Raw genomic sequence first — 19270 nt, 5'->3', positions numbered from 1 at the left:
TAAAGAGGGACATATTCTTGATAGTTCGGCAGCTTTCTATGTGTCTTACAAAAAACTGTTGCCAGCCGTTGATAACCCCTACTATCAGTTCGTACGGGCACCAAGTTATTGCGCAGTGCGTAAGCACAACACAATTTAGCGAATTTAGCCTACACGTGAACTGCAGAACTTAGTATGATGGCTCGGAGTCTAATATACACAATGTTTAGCTTGTATCAAGGATACGACGGACAAACTCTCCCATCTATCAGTCGGTGATGAAACGGGATTCCGGACCGCAACAGCCTCGGTGCTGGATGTATATAAAGGATCTCCTTCAAGCTCTCTCGAATATCACACTCAACATAGACATCAGCATCTTCACCATGTACCGGACTCTGGCAGTTACCATTTCTCTTCTTCACGCAGTTCGTGGTCAGCTGGTGGGAACGCAGAAGGAGGAAGTGCACCCTAAGTTGACATGGCAATCCTGCACCGCGGCAGGAAGTTGTACCGCCAAAAACGGCGAAGTTGTCGTTGATGCCAACTGGCGATGGCTTCACACCAAGGAAGGGTATGTATGAGACACGATACTCTGGCTCACTTTTGCTGACTGAACTCAAGCTACACAAACTGCTATACTGGCAATACTTGGGACACGAAATATTGCCCAGACAACAAGGCATGCGCTGCCAACTGTGCTATCGATGGTGCGGACTATTCAGGCACCTACGGTATCACTACCAGCGGCAATGCCTTGAAACTCGTTTTCGTCACCAAGGGCTCGTACTCCACAAACATTGGATCGCGTACCTACCTGATGAAGGACGAGAAGACCTATGAGATGTTCAAATTCACAGGCAACCAAGAGTTCACGTTCGACGTAGATGTCTCCAAACTACCCTGTGGTTTCAACGGCGCACTGTACTTCGTCTCGATGGATCCAGACGGTGGTCTCAGCAAGTATCCAGGTAACAAAGCTGGTGCCAAGTACGGAACTGGTTATTGCGATGCCCAGGCTCCAAGGGATCTCAAGTTCATTAACGGCGAGGTGAGTGACAGCACATGTACTCATGGAATATTGCCAACATGCTTACCATCACTTCAGGCCAATGTTGAAGGCTGGAAACCGTCGGAGACTGACCAGAATGCCGGCGTTGGCGGCCATGGTTCCAGCTGTGCAGAGATGGACATTTGGGAGGCTAACTCGGTCAGCACGGCTGTTACTCCACACTCTTGCAGCACAATTGGACAAACCCGCTGCGACGGTGACTCATGCGGAGGTACATACTCGGCCACACGCTATGCCGGAGTGTGCGACGCAGATGGTTGCGACTTTAACAGCTACCGCATGGGTGTCAAAGACTTTTACGGAAAGGGCAAGACAGTGGACACATCGAAAAAGTTCACAGTCGTCACTCAGTTCGTCGGAACTGGCGACAGCTTGGAGATCAGGCGCCTCTACGTCCAGGGCGGCAAAGTGATTCCTCAACCTGCATCCAAAATTCCAGGAATCGACGGCAACGCCATCAACTCCAAGTTCTGCGACCAGCAGAAGTCTGTCTTCGGCGACCCGACTGATTTCCAGAAGAAGGGCGGCATGGGAAATATGGCCAAGGCTCTTGCCCAAGGTATGGTTCTTGTCATGAGTGTATGGGATGACCACAACAGCAACATGCTGTGGCTCGACTCTACGTACCCCACGGACAAGGACCCAGAAAAGGATCTCGGTGCCGGTCGAGGAGAATGCGCAACGACCAGCGGTGTACCAAAGGATCTTGAGACCAACAACCCAGATGCTACAGTGACTTTCAGCAACATCAAGTTCGGTCCTTTGAACTCCACTTTCAGTGCGCAATAGGAGGGTCACGGGATGGCTCTAAAGGGGAGAAAGTGGTACAGGACAAGGGGTTTTTGCACTTGTGGTGGAATTTCCATTCGTTGATCAGTTGCGACAGTCGCTCGTTTGGCATGCACTAGTATGCAACACATCAGTCCCTCATCAGTTCATTTAGAAGAGCAGTTTATCATTTTTCTACATTCTGGTGTTTATAGAATTCAAACCCCTTACTCAATATTCACATTTCGAGCAAGCAGAAATGATACGCAATAGATCGCGCTGGTGGATTGCCCCCACAGTATGGTGAAAGGCTAAACAACGCCTGTGTTTACGTCTCGTTCACTACTGTGTTCACATGGACGGCGATTCACCAACAGAGCCGATCTAGCAGCTAGGCTGAATTCACATTCATAGTAGACGAGCCTCACTCGCTATCACTGCCATGAACCAAAATTGCCCCCATGTATTCTCTCTCTTGCATGACCAAAAGTCCTTCAACTCGAATCTGGATCCAAAAACTCCCAGCTTACACAACCCACAACTACGATAATCTCAACATACAACCAGCTATGGACCACTCAGCTAGCTTGCCAAATCTGGTGTCAGGCTCAACCGTGTTTGACTACAATGCACTCCCAGAGTGTGCAAGCAGCTGCAAGATACTTGAAGCATCAGAGGCAAATTGTGTTCCGCCGGCTGCCCCAGTATCCAACCACTTCACCTACCAAGATTGTGTCTGTCAATCAGCATATCTGGGGGACCTACACGAAAGTGGTGCTATCTGTCATGAAGTATGTAGTGATGATGACGACAAGCTCATCCATCAATACTACAATCGAATGTGTGGCCAGTCCGACATACCAGAGACGACGACTTCCCATCTCCCGTCGACGACCACCTTGCCAACAGTCACCTTGCCAACGCTTACCACTGTCTACACAACTTTGGTAACGATGCAGACACCAACGACGTCTGCTCCACCGCCAACCCAAACACACGTGGATGCTATTGAAGACCAAGGATCCTGGTAGGTAAAATGGTCACACCATACAATTCCACTACTGACGAACCTGCAGGCTACAACAAAACAGAAAGTACTTCGCCATAATCGGGGGCGGGTTGGCGCTCCTCATCGGTATGATCATGATATGCATCCATCTCTACAAACGCCACAACCGCAAATCCGCCCTCGAGAACGCCGGACGACGCCACCCATTCATCCTTCTCCAGGACGTCAGCCCTCTCCAGAACAAGACTCCTCCTCGAAGCCAACCCGTCACCCCAATCCACCAGCCCTCCCCTCTGCACCCACATTCAAGTCCTGAAGGCAATCTAAGCTATCCTTCCAGCTCCCCAGGCCTATCCTACCCCCCACCAACCCTCACATTCGGTCCCACCATACGCACATACGCGAGCGATTCGCAGAACGACCTACACGAGATGCAGCGCGCTGCTGGACGATGCGGTACACCTTGTCGCTCGCTGAGTCGCACGGAGCGATTGATCATGGAGCGCATTCGGATGACTGGGCGACCGGATATTCCGATGAGCGCTACCCCGAAGGTTGAGAGAGGGAAGAGAGATTGATGAGGGATGACTTGGGGCGAAGTGGGGGTCTTGGATAGTAGTAGTAGTAGTAGTAGCGGTTCTGGTATTGTTGCACGGACGGTGGATGCGATCCACTCTTGACCCATATATGCGCCGCATGTTCGCAGCGGTTCGGATGTGGATTTAGTCAGGGCTTCTGATGTAAACGGGAAGCTAGCCTGATTATCTTAGTGATATGTTTTGTCATTAAATCATTTAGTGTGTTCAATTTGTTCGTTCACAACTTTTGTCACCGACGGTTACCTACTGTGCGAACATGATGAAGTATTTGTAGTACATGAAATATCTTCACAACCTGACAGCGACGCATTTTGTACAGGATTCGAATAGAACACGTATCAGCTTTCCGAATCTTGTTCTTTGTCTCATATTATACTTGCACTTCTTCTCGGCTCCTCCAGTGTGGGTATAGGACTTTCACTGTTATGCAATGTCCTTTGCATTGTGAAACTCAAGTCTACCAAACAATGAAAGGAAAGAAAAAGAAGTGCGACAATCTCATAGTCTTGGATCCGATCCAGGACGACGTCAAATATGGAAATTACACTGCACTGTGCCAGGGATATGCCAGTACGGTTACCGAGCTCAAGCCCACTTTAGTTCGAGTCGTCCCTGCATCGTGGTTATTACTAAACGAACCGCGATGTGGTAGTCGTATTATGACAGTTCAATTGATCCGGACAAATAGAGATCGCACGGTATCATACGATCTTTTTGTTGTAAGCATAACACCCAACTCGCTCCTTGGCTCACTCTTACGACCGTTGAACTCGGAACAACCTCCATCTCGCTCCAACCGAACGAAGCAAGCACCGAACTGGCAGCCGCGACGTAGCTATTAGGGCTGACCAGCTAAGCACCCTCCACTACCGAGAAATCATGTAAAACAGGTCTATGCGGGACTTCGGCTGCCATGTTCCTACGACCGAACTGTTGAGGTGGTATGATTTACCTCTTCGCAAATAAAATACAGTCCCGCGTACCCGTCCCGTCCACATCCCCGCTGGCAACTGGTCCAATCGCGGAGGCGCGAGCGTAATTGGCCCGTTGTTGACATCGACGCTTGGTTGAACTAGTCCTTATTTATGGTTTTGCTACGTAACGTTGTAATACCCCTCATTATGACCTATTTGACATATTTGACACGGGGATGTATGTACACTAGGGAACAGATAGGGATGTAGACTAGCGTTTCGGAGAAAGATGCTGTTTTTCCATGCGTGGTACTCGGTTGAGGAGACAGGTAAATCGAAGACTAAAGGTCGTCCATGTGTGTACGCGTGTCAAACAACGTCGTAATTCTTGTCATAAGTAGTCCAGTTTTTACCCTGTCTTTTGGCGGAGTTTTGGAATTTCCGGGACTCCAAAATCGCCTGTAGTTCGCGCCACCATATACCGACTATCGTTATAATGTTCAGGTGATGTGATGGAACCTTGCCAGTTGCGGACTTGCCCGCGCGTTATCGAATGTAATAGGGCGCCACTCCGGGGATTTTGTCGCCCACGTTTTCCTCTCCCGTTTTCATTGCGGCTCTCGGGCCCATCCATCTCCGCCCAACCCCAGACCTTGTTCTTAGAGCGTAATAGGAGCGCAATAGGCCCGTTTTGCAGCGTTTTCTTCATCCAGAAATGAGCATTGGCGATGTCAAGCAATTTGCGGCCGAGTCTAAACCAGCTGTTTTTCTTGGCCATTCGATGATTCCCTCTACTTTTCTCTTTGCACATCACTCCATGGAGGCGCATCTTTTACAACGCCTCTCATACTGATAGAATATGCACTCGGGTCTAAGACGAATCGGTCACCGCGACAGAGGAGTGGTCTTCAATGGGCTAGGCCATCGGGTACAACCTTAGCGTTCCCGCTTCGGTCCTTGTCGTCCCGCAATACCTCCGGTATAGATACGCGTCGACTTGGCGGGGCATACAAACCGGTTGCCACCTTCACCAGAAGCGTTGCTTGGGAAATCTCGAACGCTTCAGTACTAACATCTACTAAACTACTACCCGGTGAGCCTCACTGGAACTTCTTGGTCAAAACCACTACGGTACTCGCTACTAACAGCGGACTCCAAGCAGTATCCGGGAATGTTTCGGGTATATAGAAATCTAGGTTTGTAGTTTCTCACCTCTGCTGAGACCCGTGCATATTCTGACGAATGCACATTCTCCCAAGGAAACACGGATAAGGTTGCGGCCGTACTCCACTTAACGTGGCTGCGTTCACAGCACCGCACGTGCTTCGGTGGTTCTCCCAGGCGCCTATATACGAGACAGGCTCCACATCTGGAAAATACAACATGGTCAGTCGAATGCTTGCTGCAGGGATGCCGAAGAGCCTCAATACAAGTATTGGCTACTGATTAGACCGCGGATTACCGAGTACGGTAAGCTAGTTACTCGTATAACAAGCTTCACCGCAGTTCCATGTCTCTCTCAAAGCAGAGTCTTGAAGGGAAATCCTAGCGGCGATACTTCTAGCGAGGGTGTCATGTCAGTGCATTCACAGCGTTGTCTAGAGTGCTGGCCACCCCACACCAAATATGCGCCAAGTCCTTGGCCGTGACAGTCTTTGTACGTTGTATGGCCCGACAAGCAGCCACCCCCATTGTGTCAGCATCGCATAGGGAACCAGACTTGCCTACTTGGGCACAAGACGGAAGCGGCCGGCCTGCAGGCTCACTACACATGCCCGATGCACGTTGTGCAAGGTCAACCAAAAGTACTCTATCACCGTCAAAATTTACAGCTGGGAACTGCTATGATCGCCGTCCAGGTCCAGCTGTTGAGTAAACACCCATCAACCAGGGAATCCAGACAACGGTCTGGCTAATATCAATCTCCGACCCTTGCCACAAACCCCACTTCTTACTACTTACTTACCTATACCATGATCACCCATTAGCAGAAAAGAAAAGCGGGCGCTCTTTTCACCGCCCTAGGAACTTTTTCTCAAAACTAGGCGCTTTTCCCCAGTCTCACGATTGCGGGAGTCTTTCTTGTCACTCCCAAACTTGTTTCGACAGAATTGCGTTGAGACATGGCCGACGAAAAGCAAGCCGTTGCAACGGAGCAAGGGGCGTCGACGCCCAAGACGCTGGAAGAGGTCAAGAACATAGCCGCCATTGACACTGTACATCAAGATGAGGCGCTCCGTGTGCTCATGCAGTACGACGGAGACGAGACGTGGACGCCAGAGGAGGAGAAGAAGCTCGTTCGCAGGATCGATAAGAAGTTACTCACGTTACTGATTATCACGTACGGTCTTCAGTATTACGACAAGGCCATGTTGTCTCAGGCTGTGAGTACTCTTTCTACTGTGTTATTCGAGAACATTTAACTGATATACCCCAGGCGCTATTCGGCTTGCGCGAGGACCTGCAGCTCAAGACTGGAGACAGGTATTCCTTCTCAGCCTCCATCTTCTACCTCGGATTCATCGTGGGAAGTTACCCTGCGGTTGTCATGGCTCAGCGCTGGCCCATCGAGCGCGTTGCAGCCGGTATTCTGTTCGTCTGGGGCGTTTGTCTCATGTGCTCTGCCGCATGCACGAACTGGCAGGGTTTCTATGCGCAACGTTTTTTCCTTGGCTTTCTGGAGTCAGGGGTGTCGCCCATGTTTATGTTGATTGTGGGTGGGTGGTATAAGAAGAGAGAGCAGGCTCTGCGAATGGGCGCGTGGTACTGCGCGACTGCGTACGCGTCGGCTGTTTCGCCGTTGATTAACTATGGTCTTGGACATATCAAGGGTGGGAGCTTGAATAGCTGGCAGTACATGTGAGAAAATCTCCCATTAAATCACGACAATTTGTAACTGACACATGTTCTAGGTACCTTTTCGCTGGTGGAATAACAGTTCTGTGGGCATTCGTCATCCTCTTCCTCTTGCCGCCTGACCCAATCCGAGCAAAGGGCTTCAATGACCGCGAGCGATACATTGCTGTAGCTCGTATGCGGGAAAACAATTCCGGCGTCCGAAACAAGCACTTCAAACTCGAGCAGGTGTGGGAGTCACTATACGACGTCAAGTTCTGGCTTGCATTCAGCATGTCGTTCCTTATGATGATTGCCAACGGACCCGTTTCCAGCTTCCTGCCTATCATCATTTCGGGTTTCGGATTCAACCGATTGAATTCGTTGCTGCTTGTCATGCCTGCTGGTGTTATCATCGGATCCGTTACACTGGGTGTGACTTACTTGGCCTATCGTGTCCAGGGTATTCGAACCTGGATCATTGTCGGCTGTCAATGCGGCACCATTATTGCATCTATTATGCTTTGGCAGCTCCCACAAAGCTCAAAGGGAGCGCTCCTGTTTGCGTGCTACATTCTCTCTACTTTCGGCGGTAGTTATGCTGTGCTCATGGGCTTGTCAGTAGCAAATACAGCGGGATACACCAAGCGATCGATCACGAGCTCTGGCATTTTCGTAGGCTACTGTCTTGGTAAGTTCTCAATTCTTCGAATTATGCACAGTACAAGTCATTAACCCTCAATCCAGGTAACTTCCTAGGTCCGTTGTTGTTCAAACCAAAGGACGCTCCAGTTTATGCCCCTGGTTTCAAGGCAGTCCTTGGAACCGCAGTCGCTACTGCAGTTCTTGCAGTTGTGTACCGCTACGTTTGTGTCTGGGACAATAGCCGACGCGACAAAACGGGTACCCTCGAAGGATTCGATCATGCTTACGAGGATGATCTTACGGACATGAAGAATCCTCAGTTCCGTTACACACTCTAAATCACGTCGATCTCGAGCTTTCTCTCTGTACTCCAGGATGGTTCTATGATTATACATGTAGGGAGTATACCGGAAATACACAATGTTGATCTTTCCACTGTCAGAAACGTAGTCGCAAGAGGATACACACGTAGTTCGAATGCCAAAAATTTCAGGATTTCAATACTGGGCAATTTCTCTTTAAATCCGTTTCGCGTTTGTCAATGAACGATGTACTAAGATCTAGTCCTTGCGATCAGCACCAGGTTTGCAGCAATGCCAATTACACAAACACTTGGCATGGCGAGGCATTCGATTTCGAATCAAAACGTCATGAGATAAACTCTGCCTTGAGGTCTCTTGTATGAACGAAAGTTGATAGAGCCCAACAGCCATAACAGGACAACTCTGATCATGTCTATCCTTCAGTTGCAAGACATTTTGAAGTGTTTCATTCGGCCGTGCAATCGTGTCCAGCTGACACTGTGTCTTTGAGAATGTCTAGTCGAAGCTATATACGCCCTCGCGAATAGAATTCGTTCGTATATTCGTATGTAAGACGTGCTGTGGGCAGCATGTGTCGGAGTGGTCTCAAAAAAGAACGAAGTGCAGATCCAAGACGACTCAAGAATGTCTTCGACCTTCCGACTTATATATATCAATCTAAAAGTATCAATACCCTCATTCTTCGAGAAAAGAAGCCTCGCCTCAACAAACATGAACACAGACGACTCCGTCCGCGGTCACCTCCGCCGCCTGTTCGGTCTACCTTCGAAACTCGAGGCGACAAAATCCGCCGTATTGGACGCCCAGCAAAACCACGGCGAACGCGTCGGAAACTGGCGATGTCTTTGCGGGCATCTAAATACAATACTGCATCTCGCCGGAAAAAGCACTCACCCCCTGGGCCTCCTCCAATGCCGTGGCTGTCCACTGATCTGGCACTCAAACATCACGCCTACATTCACAACCCAAAGCCTAGACATCACGTCTCAAACCATCGTGTCCAACGCCGCTGCCGACACTCGCATCGTTGCTCGACCCCGGAACCCCGCATCGCAACACATCTACATTTGTCTCGGCCACGGCTGCGGCCTAAGCTGGCGAACAGACGTCAAAAGGGAGTGGTTGAGCGGAAACAAGCGGCATATATTGCTACTTGGTGGAAAGCGTGGAAAGTTGCATTGTGATTGCGGGATGAAGATTTTCGAGCCTGGGGTATATGGAATCTTTGAGATTGAGAGGCGGTTTGATGACAGGCTTGCTGCTTCGGCGGCTTCGGGAGGGGTTGGGGAAGAAAAGCGCCGTGAAGACCAATAGCGGTGCGGTTAATATAGAGACAGCGTCTTGTCGTTCTTAGGGTCGACATGCATGTTATGAGTTCACGAGGGGGAAGGATTAGTGGTGGGTGGAGAGTATGACCGGAGTATATCATGTTCACGTATCAGGTTTCAATGCAATAGAGTTTATTTTCCGAATGCCTTCAGCGTCGAGTCGCCAGGCCGTACATGCAACCTTTGCTGCACTCACCAACGGAGGTATTTAGAAACGGCAATAAAGCCCGCGCCGTCCCGTTGGGGTTTAGATGCCGAGAAGTGTGCTAAGCCCGTTGAGGCCTAATTCATCTTGGGGATCGGGCAGCCTGCGATAACGACGCGCCATCTGCCTCGGCGCTTTGCCCAAAACATTCCTTTGCTGTAACTTCTCTCCGTAACCCCCGTTCAAAGCCAACAGCAGCATTTACGTATCCAGTTGTTTGCGCAGCGGTTGGAATGCAAGGTACCTTTACCCCGCGTCGGCATCATTACTAGGCGACTCGGCAACCGAAATCCCCACCACGCACGCGGGCAAGTACGCTCTCTGATCGTCTCTAATGCATTGTATACATGCAACCGAGCAACTTAAGAATCAAGCTGAAAATATGTTGGGAATCAAAAAGTCTCAACGATGAGCTCATCTGTTTCCCTTGCTCAGCCCCCCCTTTTTCACCATTCACCAATGCTTATCACATCTTGACATCTCTTATCAGCGCTTATCACCAGCTATCACCACCACCCTTGCCTCTGTCCTCTCGGTGCCTCCGCATCCAGAATAGTGGGTGCAACGCCCAGTTTCTTGGAAATGCAAGCCTAATACGTGCTCGTGAGGGACGGAAGGTGCGGATAGCGTACGCGGGCGTCCTATCAACAGTTGCTACCTTTACCGGGAACTTGAATCGGCGTCGGAAGAATGTGCGCGGGTCGACTTCATAAAAAAGTAACGCTATCCGTTAGGTCTTAGTGGCGAGATTGCTGAGCTGATGCATGATTAAATACCTCTCCCTCTCTCTCCCTGTCTTTTTCTTTTTGATGTCCAAGTCTGCAGTAGTAGGTCCCAACTGAACTGCGCCCGACAGGAGAAAGCGCATATCATGTCGGAGAAAAAGGTGGATGAGATTGTTGGCAATAGCCAAGATGTCGAGTATGGCGTTGGCAATGTACAGGATGCCAGACCGAGAAAGCCTTCTGCGGTTGATCCTACCGTTATTGCGGGAGAAATCTTCGATGAGCGGTATGAAACTACTCAGCGAGGTCTCAAGTCACGGTATGTCCTCATTCTATATCTCGAACACGTCCGTCAGTGAGGGAGATAGCTAATAGTTCGCAGACATGCTCAGATGATTGCGCTTGGTGGCACAATTGGAACCGGTCTCTTCGTCGGCAGTGGAGTCACTCTTTCGCGAGGTGGACCAGCCTTCATTCTCGGAGCTTTCTGCGTCATGTCCTTTTTGATTTTCTGCACTGTCGCTGGAATCATTGAAGTCGCTGCCTACCTGCCCACCCCCGGATCCTCGATGAACCTCTTCGGCGCGCGCTATGTATCTCGCTCGCTGGGCTTTGGTCTTGGATGGCTGTACTTCTACTCTCTTGGTATTTTGGTGCCATACGAGATTACGGCTGCGGCGCTCGTCATCGAGTACTGGAGTCCGCCTGTGAATATTGCAGTGTGGGTCACGATCATGATTATTGTGATTGTGGGCTTGAACTGCTTCCCAGTGAAGTTTTATGGCGAAACTGAGTTTTGGTTTGCTGGCACGAGTAAGTCGCCTTCCCATTTATCTCTAGCTGAAGATGAGAGAGAAATTGACTTTTGCGCACCAACGAATAGAGGTCATCATGATTCTAGGCCTCCTATTGCTCTCCTTTATCCTCTTCTGGGGCGGCGGCCCACACCACGACCGTCTTGGATTCCGATATTGGAAAGATCCTGGCGCAGCGAATACGTATCTTGAATCAGGCAATACGGGTCGCTTCGTCGCTTTATTGTCCACCTTGGTTCTCTCAGCCGTATGTCATTCCTCTACATTCCACCGCCAATGTCTTTAATTTTGCTAACCGCGAAAATAGTTCCCCTTCTCCTTCGCCCCCGAACTGCTCGTCGCTACCGGCGGCGAAATGCAATCTCCCCGCCGCAACCTCCCCACCGCCGCTCGCCGCTACATCTACCGTCTCGTCATCTTCTACATCTTCGGTGTCCTCGCCATTGGCGTTATTTGCCCATCTAATGACCCATCCATAACCTCTGGTGGTGCCGGCGCCGGCTCCTCACCTTTCGTGGCTGGTATCAAAAGAGCAGGCATACCCGTCCTTGACAGCATCATCAATGCCGGTATCATCATCAGCGCCTGGTCGTCCGGAAACTCGTTCTTGTTCCTATCCAGCCGCAGCTTGTACGGCCTCGCGCTCTCAGGAAATGCGCCGTCAATCTTCAAATCGTGCACAAAGTCTGGTGTGCCGTACTACGCCGTAGCCGCATCTTCGCTCTTCTGCGCCCTGGCCTATCTCAACGTCGGCTCCTCGTCCGCAGTGGTCTTCACTTGGTTTGTCAACCTGACAAATACCTCAGGTTTCATCTCGTGGATCTGCTGTGGTATCATCTTCCTGCGCTTCCGCAAGGCATGCGACGCCCAAGGCATCACGGATCTGCCGTATCGCTCTCCCGTCGGCAAGTGGGGCGCATGGACTGTCATTGTCGCATTCACGTTCCTCTGCCTCATCAACGGCTTCGACGTCTTCTGGCCCGAGAAATGGAACGTTAGCTCCTTCTTCACCGCGTACGTCGGTATTCCCATGTTTTTCGTCTTCTACGGCGGCCACCGTATCTGGGCGAGGAAAGATGGCTGGGCGTATGATCCGCTCACGGTGGATTTGCATACAGGGTTGGAACAGGTGCTTGCTGAGGAGAGGCCGGCGCGGACTATCAAGGGCCCGTGGTGGAAGAAGATTACCCTCATTTGGCAGTAAAAGAGAGGGTTCATGTATATGTTGGCAAAGAGAAAGCAAATACTTTCAATGTAGAAAATATGCAAACTCAAAAGAAGAAGAAGAAGAAGAAGAAAAATAAAACTTTTGGTGTATTCGTACACGGCATCCTGGCATAAGCCCGGGCGTTGTTCCAAATCTCCCATATGTACAATATTTGCGCTCAGAAATCTCCATAAAACGCCAATGCTAGTAAGTAAAAAAAAACCCAATGTTCTTCATCATAAGCTGCATTCACCACGTCAACTCTTTCTCAGGCCGCTGCATCATTTGCCGCGGCACACAGCCCCACGAGCAAACGCTAACTTTAAACGGATGAAAGTATCCATTTCCATTGCTCCAAAACTCAATCCACTCGGCACGTGGCACAACGTACTGCTTGCGACACGCATGGCACTCGCGAAAGACACTGTAGCCCCCTTCGGCCGTCCTATCGGCCTGCGCAAGTATCTTCTCCGCCGCACGCGGGATTTCGTATTCGCCATTATTACTAATCATCTTGCGGAGGTCGGTGGTGGAATCTGTTTGCAGCGAGCGCGTCAAGGTGGCTGTCAGGAGCGATGGGACTTTTGAGTGTTCGGGCGGAGCAAACCAAGGAGAGGAGGGTACGCCGTAGGTTCCGCGCGAGGTCTCTACGATGACAGGGTATTTTTCGTAGTCGGAGGCTGGGAGGGAGGGAGAGTTGCGGAGGAGAGAGCCGGTTTGGTCGTAGTAGGATACTAGGGTTCGGGCAATGTAGCGGGGGAGGTAGACGAGTTGGAAGTCTGAGTCTACTTCGCGGACGTGGAGGGAGGGGTGGTGCGGGTAGAAGCCAGTGTCTTGGTTACTGTCGGGTCCGCTGCTGAAGCATGTGGCCCATGATTCAAAGTAGCGGATGCGCCAGACTGTTGAGTCACGGTCTCTGCATGTTGGAAGTGACTCGTAGAGGTGGACTAGTTGACTGCGTGCGTGCTGGCGTAGACTGTCGAGGTCATAGAAGCCTTTCTCGAGATGGTGGGTGTAGAGTTCCTCCCCAGGTACGCGAGTGTGAAAGCGTTTGGACGTCATGGGCTCTAGCAGGTCGCTTCCCATGGTGGTGAGACGGCATAGGTTGCCGTACGGCCAGAGGAGGTTGACTACATCGAAAGGCAGGCACTTGAGCTTGTTTTGGGACACGTATAGCTCTTCCAACCTTCTCAATCGACGAATATCTTGTGGTAGCTCTTCGATCTCGTTCTCACGTAGAGCAAGGCTGTTGAGGCAGGTGATGCTGAAGAGCGAGGGAATAAGGCGTCGAAGTCGGTTCTTGTTAAGGTTAAGGTGGATCTCGGGCTCAAAGGACCGAAACTGGCCTTCGGCTGGAGCCTCGCTGTCGTTGACGAGCGGGTCCTTGATGACGAATCTGAGCTCGCCAATACGTGTGATGTCGCTGTCGTAGAGGCCCTGGCCCTCGAAATCATATGTCTCCCGGTCGCTGTCTAGACCCTCGTCGAGCTGCCGGTTGAAGGCACGCTCGGCAGCACTCATGGTAACCTTGCGGATAGCGGGGGTCGCGGGAAGTGCGGGGCAGCTTGACGTGTCCACTTGCATGGCTTGAGTATGGCTGACATTCATGTCGATGGCGTGGTCGTCTGCGTATTCCATCTCGTCTGGAAATGGCGACTTGTGCTGGGGAAGCAGATCATCCGAGCTGTCAGTCGCGTCGCTCAGCATGTAGACGCCGGAATCAAAGTTGCGATCGAGGTTGCGGGAGAATTTTGGCTTCTTAACCTCTGGGCTGTTGTGGGCAGACTCGCGATTGTCCCACCACGCACCTTTGCGTTTGTTCTTGTGGATGCGCGGGGATTCATAGTTTGTCACGTCGACGGATTCGCGCGAGTCGTCGCTGGAAAACAGGGGAGGGGGCGAGCTCGACTTTGAGGTGAAAGCGTTGTGATGGGGCTCGAAGAAGGGCGGGCTCTGAGGGCTGATGCTGCCCAAGTGCGGAGGTGATGACGGAGGAATGGCGTCGCCGTCCATGGTGGGTTGAAAGCACAACAGCACTCAAGGTACTGGCACACGTGGCAGGAGTTTTCTTCTTCTTTGTTTCCCAACGTCGACGTGTCGAGCCCTTTTTCTCTTGCTTAGCGTGATGGGGGTTGGGGAATGGGACCTGGGGACGAAGACGGGACGACGCGTTTCTAGTGCGTCGGACACGCGACCCCACCACCAAACCAGGGTCTCGATGCCGTCATGTCCCGCGCCCGATAACGATTTCACGTGCCTCTGCTCCACATGGCACTAATACGGGAAAAAGCACCATGTCAATCGCCGTGGTTACATGTTTCCTGTGCTGTGTTTTCTTGCCTTTGTTTGTCGCAACACGCGATGGAAAGTTTTGCCCGGGTGCAAACACTCGGAGCACGCCAGCCCTGCAACTTGCTATGCAGCAGGTGGCGTCTCGCAAAAGCAACAAAGCAAACACGCATGACGAAATGCACTCTGACAGAAAAGGGACGAGCTGGGGTGGACAAAATGGAAGTACTGGGGGTTTCGGTCCCACAAAGAAGAAAACATAATTCCGCCCCATTTCCAACAGGTATCACAATCCACCTATCCGCCGGAGAGCAATGTTGGATAGCAGCCGGCCTTCCATTCCCACATCCGGACCCTCCAGCGGCTCGCCCCTAGACATGGCCAGCTCGGTCATGACTTTGCCCATCTCCCTGGTTGGCGTGACCAGATTCTTCCACACCAGATTCAGCCCCGGAAGGATCACCTTCTTGTACATTTCTTGCTTGGGTATGAATGGGTGGATCTCGGGGTGGGCCGACCAGTCCACCCCACATGGCCGCACATTGTATACCTTGAACATGGCATTCTTTTTGCCAAAATCAAGTAGCGCAGACTCGGCCTGCCCCTTGACCCTCGCGTACAGCGCGGTAAAGATGCCCGGAGATTGCGTGGCACCTTCCGCCGACACATGGACAAACGTAAATGGCGAGTCCGGGTGGAGAGTGGAAAAGGCGTGGGCAGCCGCAAGAGGGTAGTCGTAGGTGACTTGGTGATACTGGCTGCAATGGGTGTGAATACGCATGTATGTACATAATAAGTAGGCCTGTGTCTGTGCATTGCCCAACCATGTACTATGTGTTGTCCATACTTACTCTTTGCTAACGGCGTTCTGGGACACTCCCTGTGCCCATACGCAGCCGTGCGCGTCTTTCAGCTCACGCAAAAGCGCCTCATCGTACTTGTTGAAGTCGTTGTGGACGATGACCTTGGCCTTGGCGTGGCCCTCTGCCATCTTGACTGGCCGTCTGCTGAGGATGGATATGCGGCTGATGCTTTCTTGCGCAAGCATGTTGTGGAGGACAGACGCGCCGATAAGGCCGGTCGCGCCAGTGAGTATGAGATGCATGGCTGTCCCGGGGGTTTGCTGGCTACGGTCTTGGGTAAGTAGTCGAGCGGCGGCCGTCCATGTACATATATAACCAGACAGAAGGGCAGTCGGCACCATCCATGGGGCTTTGCTAGTCCGGACAAAGGGAGCATATCGCCGGTGGATAAGTGGATATGAGGCTTGAAGCGAGAGAAATCCACATGGACATAGTGCTATGTCCGACTGCAAGTAAGTGTCTGCGGGCTGCCTGATGTTGGTTGAGTTGAATGCGACAGAAAACGGGGCCGAAAATGGTCCGGCGCGTTGGTTGACTAAGCTGGCGGTGCCTCACTACTTACACACTACGACACCGCCAGCGCTGCACCCTGTGCCTGAGAAACGCCGTAGCACGAACCTCATCCCCTGGCAGTGTCAGAGACGACACGTTCCCATGGCATGACTTGGCTGCATGACGACCCGCACCAGAGACCCTCCGCAATGGGAGAGGCTCTGATACTTTGGCGGCCCCTGGCGATCCGATGCGGGCCGGGCTTTCGTTTTGCCCGGTCGCCAGGTAGGCGACAAGGTCCAGAGCAGCATGACTGATTGCCCAACACTTTTGTCGCAACAAGCGGATATTATCCCACCCTTTCCCCTTCTCCTTGCTTGAGCCCTTCCACTTCTTCTCCTGTTGGATTCGTCGCCTCTCCTTCCATCTGCAGTACTCGCAGTCATGGCAGTCATGGCAGCCATGGCCAAGGCCCTGGCAGATTCACGCATTCTTCACCTCATCTTACGTCACCTCTCCGACATGAAATACAAGGATTGCCGACAACGCGGATCTGACCAGCCAGTCGAATTCCTCGAATTCCGCCCTACCCTCGTGCCCTCGATTCTCGTCAACAAGCTGTGGGCTGACGAGGGCACGTCCATTCTCTGGAAGCGCTATCCCCACCTCCTGGCCTTGGACGACATGGCACCCACTCGACGCCAATGGTATGCAGACAAAGTAGAACGCCTGTTCGTCCTAGGCCCACCCGACGACGAAACAAACTTTGACTACTTGCACGACTTGAACTGGCCAAACCTCAAGACGCTAGAGTTGGAAGTGGACTGGTGTAAACATGAAAAAGCAATTAGCTCCATGCTTCACGCAGGGCTCCATCATTTGGAATTCCTGGGTCCACAGAGCAGTGGCTCGGAATATATTGCTCGCAGCATCCTACCGGCGTTGTTCAAACCAAATCTGGTCAGCATACACATTGGCCAAGATGTAGTCGATCTCGCGGACCCACTACACCATCAGGTGCTACTGGATTTACTTGCTTCTACGCCAAGCATCTCAGACGTTCGCATAATGAACGCCGGTTTCTCAGGAAAGGACATCATCTTCAAAACCCTCAGTCAACGACTTGGTCTTGAAGCACTACAAATCGATCTCGATCCCGGCTTGCAGTTACTACCTTACTTCTCAGGCCCGGATGCTCTTCCTTCCCCATTCCTCTCTCTGCGGCGTTTGCACATCATGTGCTACCCAGAAATCGCTCTTGCCTTACTACCTCAGCTGCAACTCATCGAAGAGTTGCAATTGGACATTGCACGCATTCCTGATCAAGTGCAACAAGAGGACGACGCGGACATTTTAAGCCGTATCATCGTAGTGCTGGCACAATGTAAACAACTCCAATCATTAAAAATCAACATTGGTCAGCTTGCGGTTGACTTTCCCTCGGCTACATCATGCCCAGCACTCTCTGGGGTCGCACTAATAAAGCTCGCCGCGGGCTGTCCAAAATTGGAAGACATCAGTTTATCCACCGCAGGCCCAGGGGGTATCAATGGATCAGCCATCTCCAGTCTTCAATTTGAAACATTCTGCAGAGGCCTACCGGGACTTGTGAATCTTGAGTTGAAGTTTCATCCACAAACGGCGATTGACCTGGAGTTCACCGCACTCGGAAGCCTAGGGAAGAACTGTCAGCTGCTTGAAACTTTGCGACTGAGAATCTCTTGCCACCTGCCAGATCTGCAAATAGCCAAGGATGTTTCACCACTGCAGCCTACTGACGAGGTCTCTCGGAACTCGATGGACAAGAGGGTTGAGCTCAGGACCCCCTCTGTGACCGTCGACCTTCATGAAAGCGAATGTTTGCTTGACATGGAAAGTCTTACTTTGTCCCATACAAGTAACACGCCTCTTTTTCAGAACCTCAGGCAACTTGCTTTCGCACGACCTCAGTCCATTCTGTCAATCGCGAGTGATACATACATATCATCATCCAGTTCTCAGATAGGTTCCGTAGTGGATCCCCTCGTAGAGCAGAGCCTCGTTCAATCCTGGGCACATCCACTTGCAGCTCAGTTCCCTCGTCTAGAAATCCTCGAAGCCTGGGGAGATTGGACAGGCCAAGACAACGAAACGCTCAACTACTTCTTACCACGTGAGGCACTACTAGCAACCATTTGGGAGTTCCTGAGCGGCGTGGAGCAGGATCTCTGGGACGAGGAAGACGCAGACGAAGACATTGACGAAGTCGGCAGTGGCTCGGATTGGATCGACGCGCATACAGACCGCTATAGCATCAACAGCTACACCAGCTTAGATTGGGATTTGGCCAGCCTTGTCAACGAGTTCCGGACACAGGAAGATTTCAGTGGTCGCGCTTCTCTGGATGCTTACGACGAAGAACCGGAGGACATGCTTACCCCCGGACCAATCCCGGATAAAGATGAGGAACCGTATTTTCGGCACCCTGATGCCAAGAACATTACTGCATCTGGAGCAGGACCGGTCGACCTTGCTCCAGGCGCTGTTGCTTGCTCAGTGTAGACATTTTCGCCGCGAGATTGAGTGATCAGATGTGAAACCCTTTGTACATGAATCATCACATGATGGCTTTCTTGTTAGAACTACTGCGCGTAATTTCCGTACATATGAATGCCCGTACGCGACAAGTTCGAGGGTAAGATATTTAGACGACTTGATGCAATCACGGCAGTTCAAATAGAATACATGGAGTTAGGTGGGAAGGATATACACTATTTCTATATTTTCGTAAGAGGAGGTTTCACCATAGTTCATGTTTGGGCCTCACACTTCAACCTTTTCATCTATAACATACGCTATATAACACATACAAGTACAATTAGCACGAACATCAACGTGCGCAACCCGCAAACTATATCCGAACAACCCTCAGTCTAGTTCCCCTCGGTGTCGTTGTCGAATGCTAGGCTCCAAGTGACCCAGTGACCCGGACTCCACAGAAGAGAAACATTGCACGTCTCAGTATTTCAAAGATCCCCTTCCTCACGTCATTAGCCAAGCCAGTGCATAAAATTGACTTTGGCGCATCCCTGTACTCGCTCTTTTTCAAAAAGGTCTGTTACTGCGTTTGGATCGAGAACCTGGGAAGGGTTGGGTGTGTGCGGGCAAGGCCACATTACCTTGGTTGGGGTTCCGCCTGTTGTTGTCTCAACCTCTGCATCTG

The 19270-nt window shown here is 51.3% G+C and overlaps 8 protein-coding genes across 8 annotated transcripts; 6 read left to right on the top strand and 2 right to left on the bottom strand.

The window, feature by feature from the left end:
* Positions 1 to 365: 365 nt before the first annotated feature.
* Positions 366 to 1840, top strand: COCMIDRAFT_38632 (glycoside hydrolase family 7 protein; the record flags this gene model as incomplete). Its single annotated transcript, XM_007691861.1, has 3 exons — positions 366 to 553; positions 604 to 1030; positions 1088 to 1840. 3 exons carry the CDS (start codon positions 366 to 368, stop codon positions 1838 to 1840), a joined length of 1368 nt encoding a protein of 455 aa, XP_007690051.1.
* Positions 1841 to 2280: 440 nt separating this feature from the next.
* Positions 2281 to 3406, top strand: COCMIDRAFT_28091 (uncharacterized protein; the record flags this gene model as incomplete). Its single annotated transcript, XM_007691853.1, has 2 exons — positions 2281 to 2846; positions 2896 to 3406. The coding sequence occupies 2 exons, from the start codon at positions 2281 to 2283 to the stop codon at positions 3404 to 3406; spliced, it is 1077 nt and encodes a 358-aa protein (XP_007690043.1).
* A 3058-nt stretch (positions 3407 to 6464) lies between these two features.
* COCMIDRAFT_7126 (uncharacterized protein) lies at positions 6465 to 8159 on the top strand (the record flags this gene model as incomplete). The annotated part of the gene is made up of 4 exons (XM_007691847.1): positions 6465 to 6725; positions 6779 to 7200; positions 7254 to 7867; positions 7924 to 8159. The coding sequence occupies 4 exons, from the start codon at positions 6465 to 6467 to the stop codon at positions 8157 to 8159; spliced, it is 1533 nt and encodes a 510-aa protein (XP_007690037.1).
* A 696-nt stretch (positions 8160 to 8855) lies between these two features.
* On the top strand, positions 8856 to 9458 carry COCMIDRAFT_100868 (uncharacterized protein; the record flags this gene model as incomplete). Its single annotated transcript, XM_007691867.1, has 1 exon — positions 8856 to 9458. One exon carries the CDS (start codon positions 8856 to 8858, stop codon positions 9456 to 9458), a length of 603 nt encoding a protein of 200 aa, XP_007690057.1.
* A 1090-nt stretch (positions 9459 to 10548) lies between these two features.
* COCMIDRAFT_28088 (uncharacterized protein) lies at positions 10549 to 12421 on the top strand (the record flags this gene model as incomplete). Its single annotated transcript, XM_007691852.1, has 4 exons — positions 10549 to 10721; positions 10785 to 11215; positions 11286 to 11464; positions 11525 to 12421. The coding sequence occupies 4 exons, from the start codon at positions 10549 to 10551 to the stop codon at positions 12419 to 12421; spliced, it is 1680 nt and encodes a 559-aa protein (XP_007690042.1).
* Positions 12422 to 12673: 252 nt separating this feature from the next.
* COCMIDRAFT_7123 (uncharacterized protein) lies at positions 12674 to 14437 on the bottom strand (the record flags this gene model as incomplete). Its single annotated transcript, XM_007691846.1, has 1 exon — positions 12674 to 14437. The coding sequence occupies one exon, from the start codon at positions 14435 to 14437 to the stop codon at positions 12674 to 12676; it is 1764 nt and encodes a 587-aa protein (XP_007690036.1).
* Positions 14438 to 14999: 562 nt separating this feature from the next.
* COCMIDRAFT_100888 (uncharacterized protein) lies at positions 15000 to 15818 on the bottom strand (the record flags this gene model as incomplete). Its single annotated transcript, XM_007691866.1, has 2 exons — positions 15000 to 15471; positions 15565 to 15818. 2 exons carry the CDS (start codon positions 15816 to 15818, stop codon positions 15000 to 15002), a joined length of 726 nt encoding a protein of 241 aa, XP_007690056.1.
* Positions 15819 to 16521: 703 nt separating this feature from the next.
* Positions 16522 to 18609, top strand: COCMIDRAFT_100867 (uncharacterized protein; the record flags this gene model as incomplete). Its single annotated transcript, XM_007691865.1, has 1 exon — positions 16522 to 18609. The coding sequence occupies one exon, from the start codon at positions 16522 to 16524 to the stop codon at positions 18607 to 18609; it is 2088 nt and encodes a 695-aa protein (XP_007690055.1).
* Between the last annotated feature and the right edge of the window lie 661 nt (positions 18610 to 19270).

This window comes from Bipolaris oryzae (genome assembly GCF_000523455.1).
Source record: "Bipolaris oryzae ATCC 44560 unplaced genomic scaffold scaffold_111, whole genome shotgun sequence".
Lineage (NCBI taxonomy): Eukaryota > Fungi > Ascomycota > Dothideomycetes > Pleosporales > Pleosporaceae > Bipolaris > Bipolaris oryzae.
This window is presented reverse-complemented; position numbering and strand designations above follow the sequence as displayed.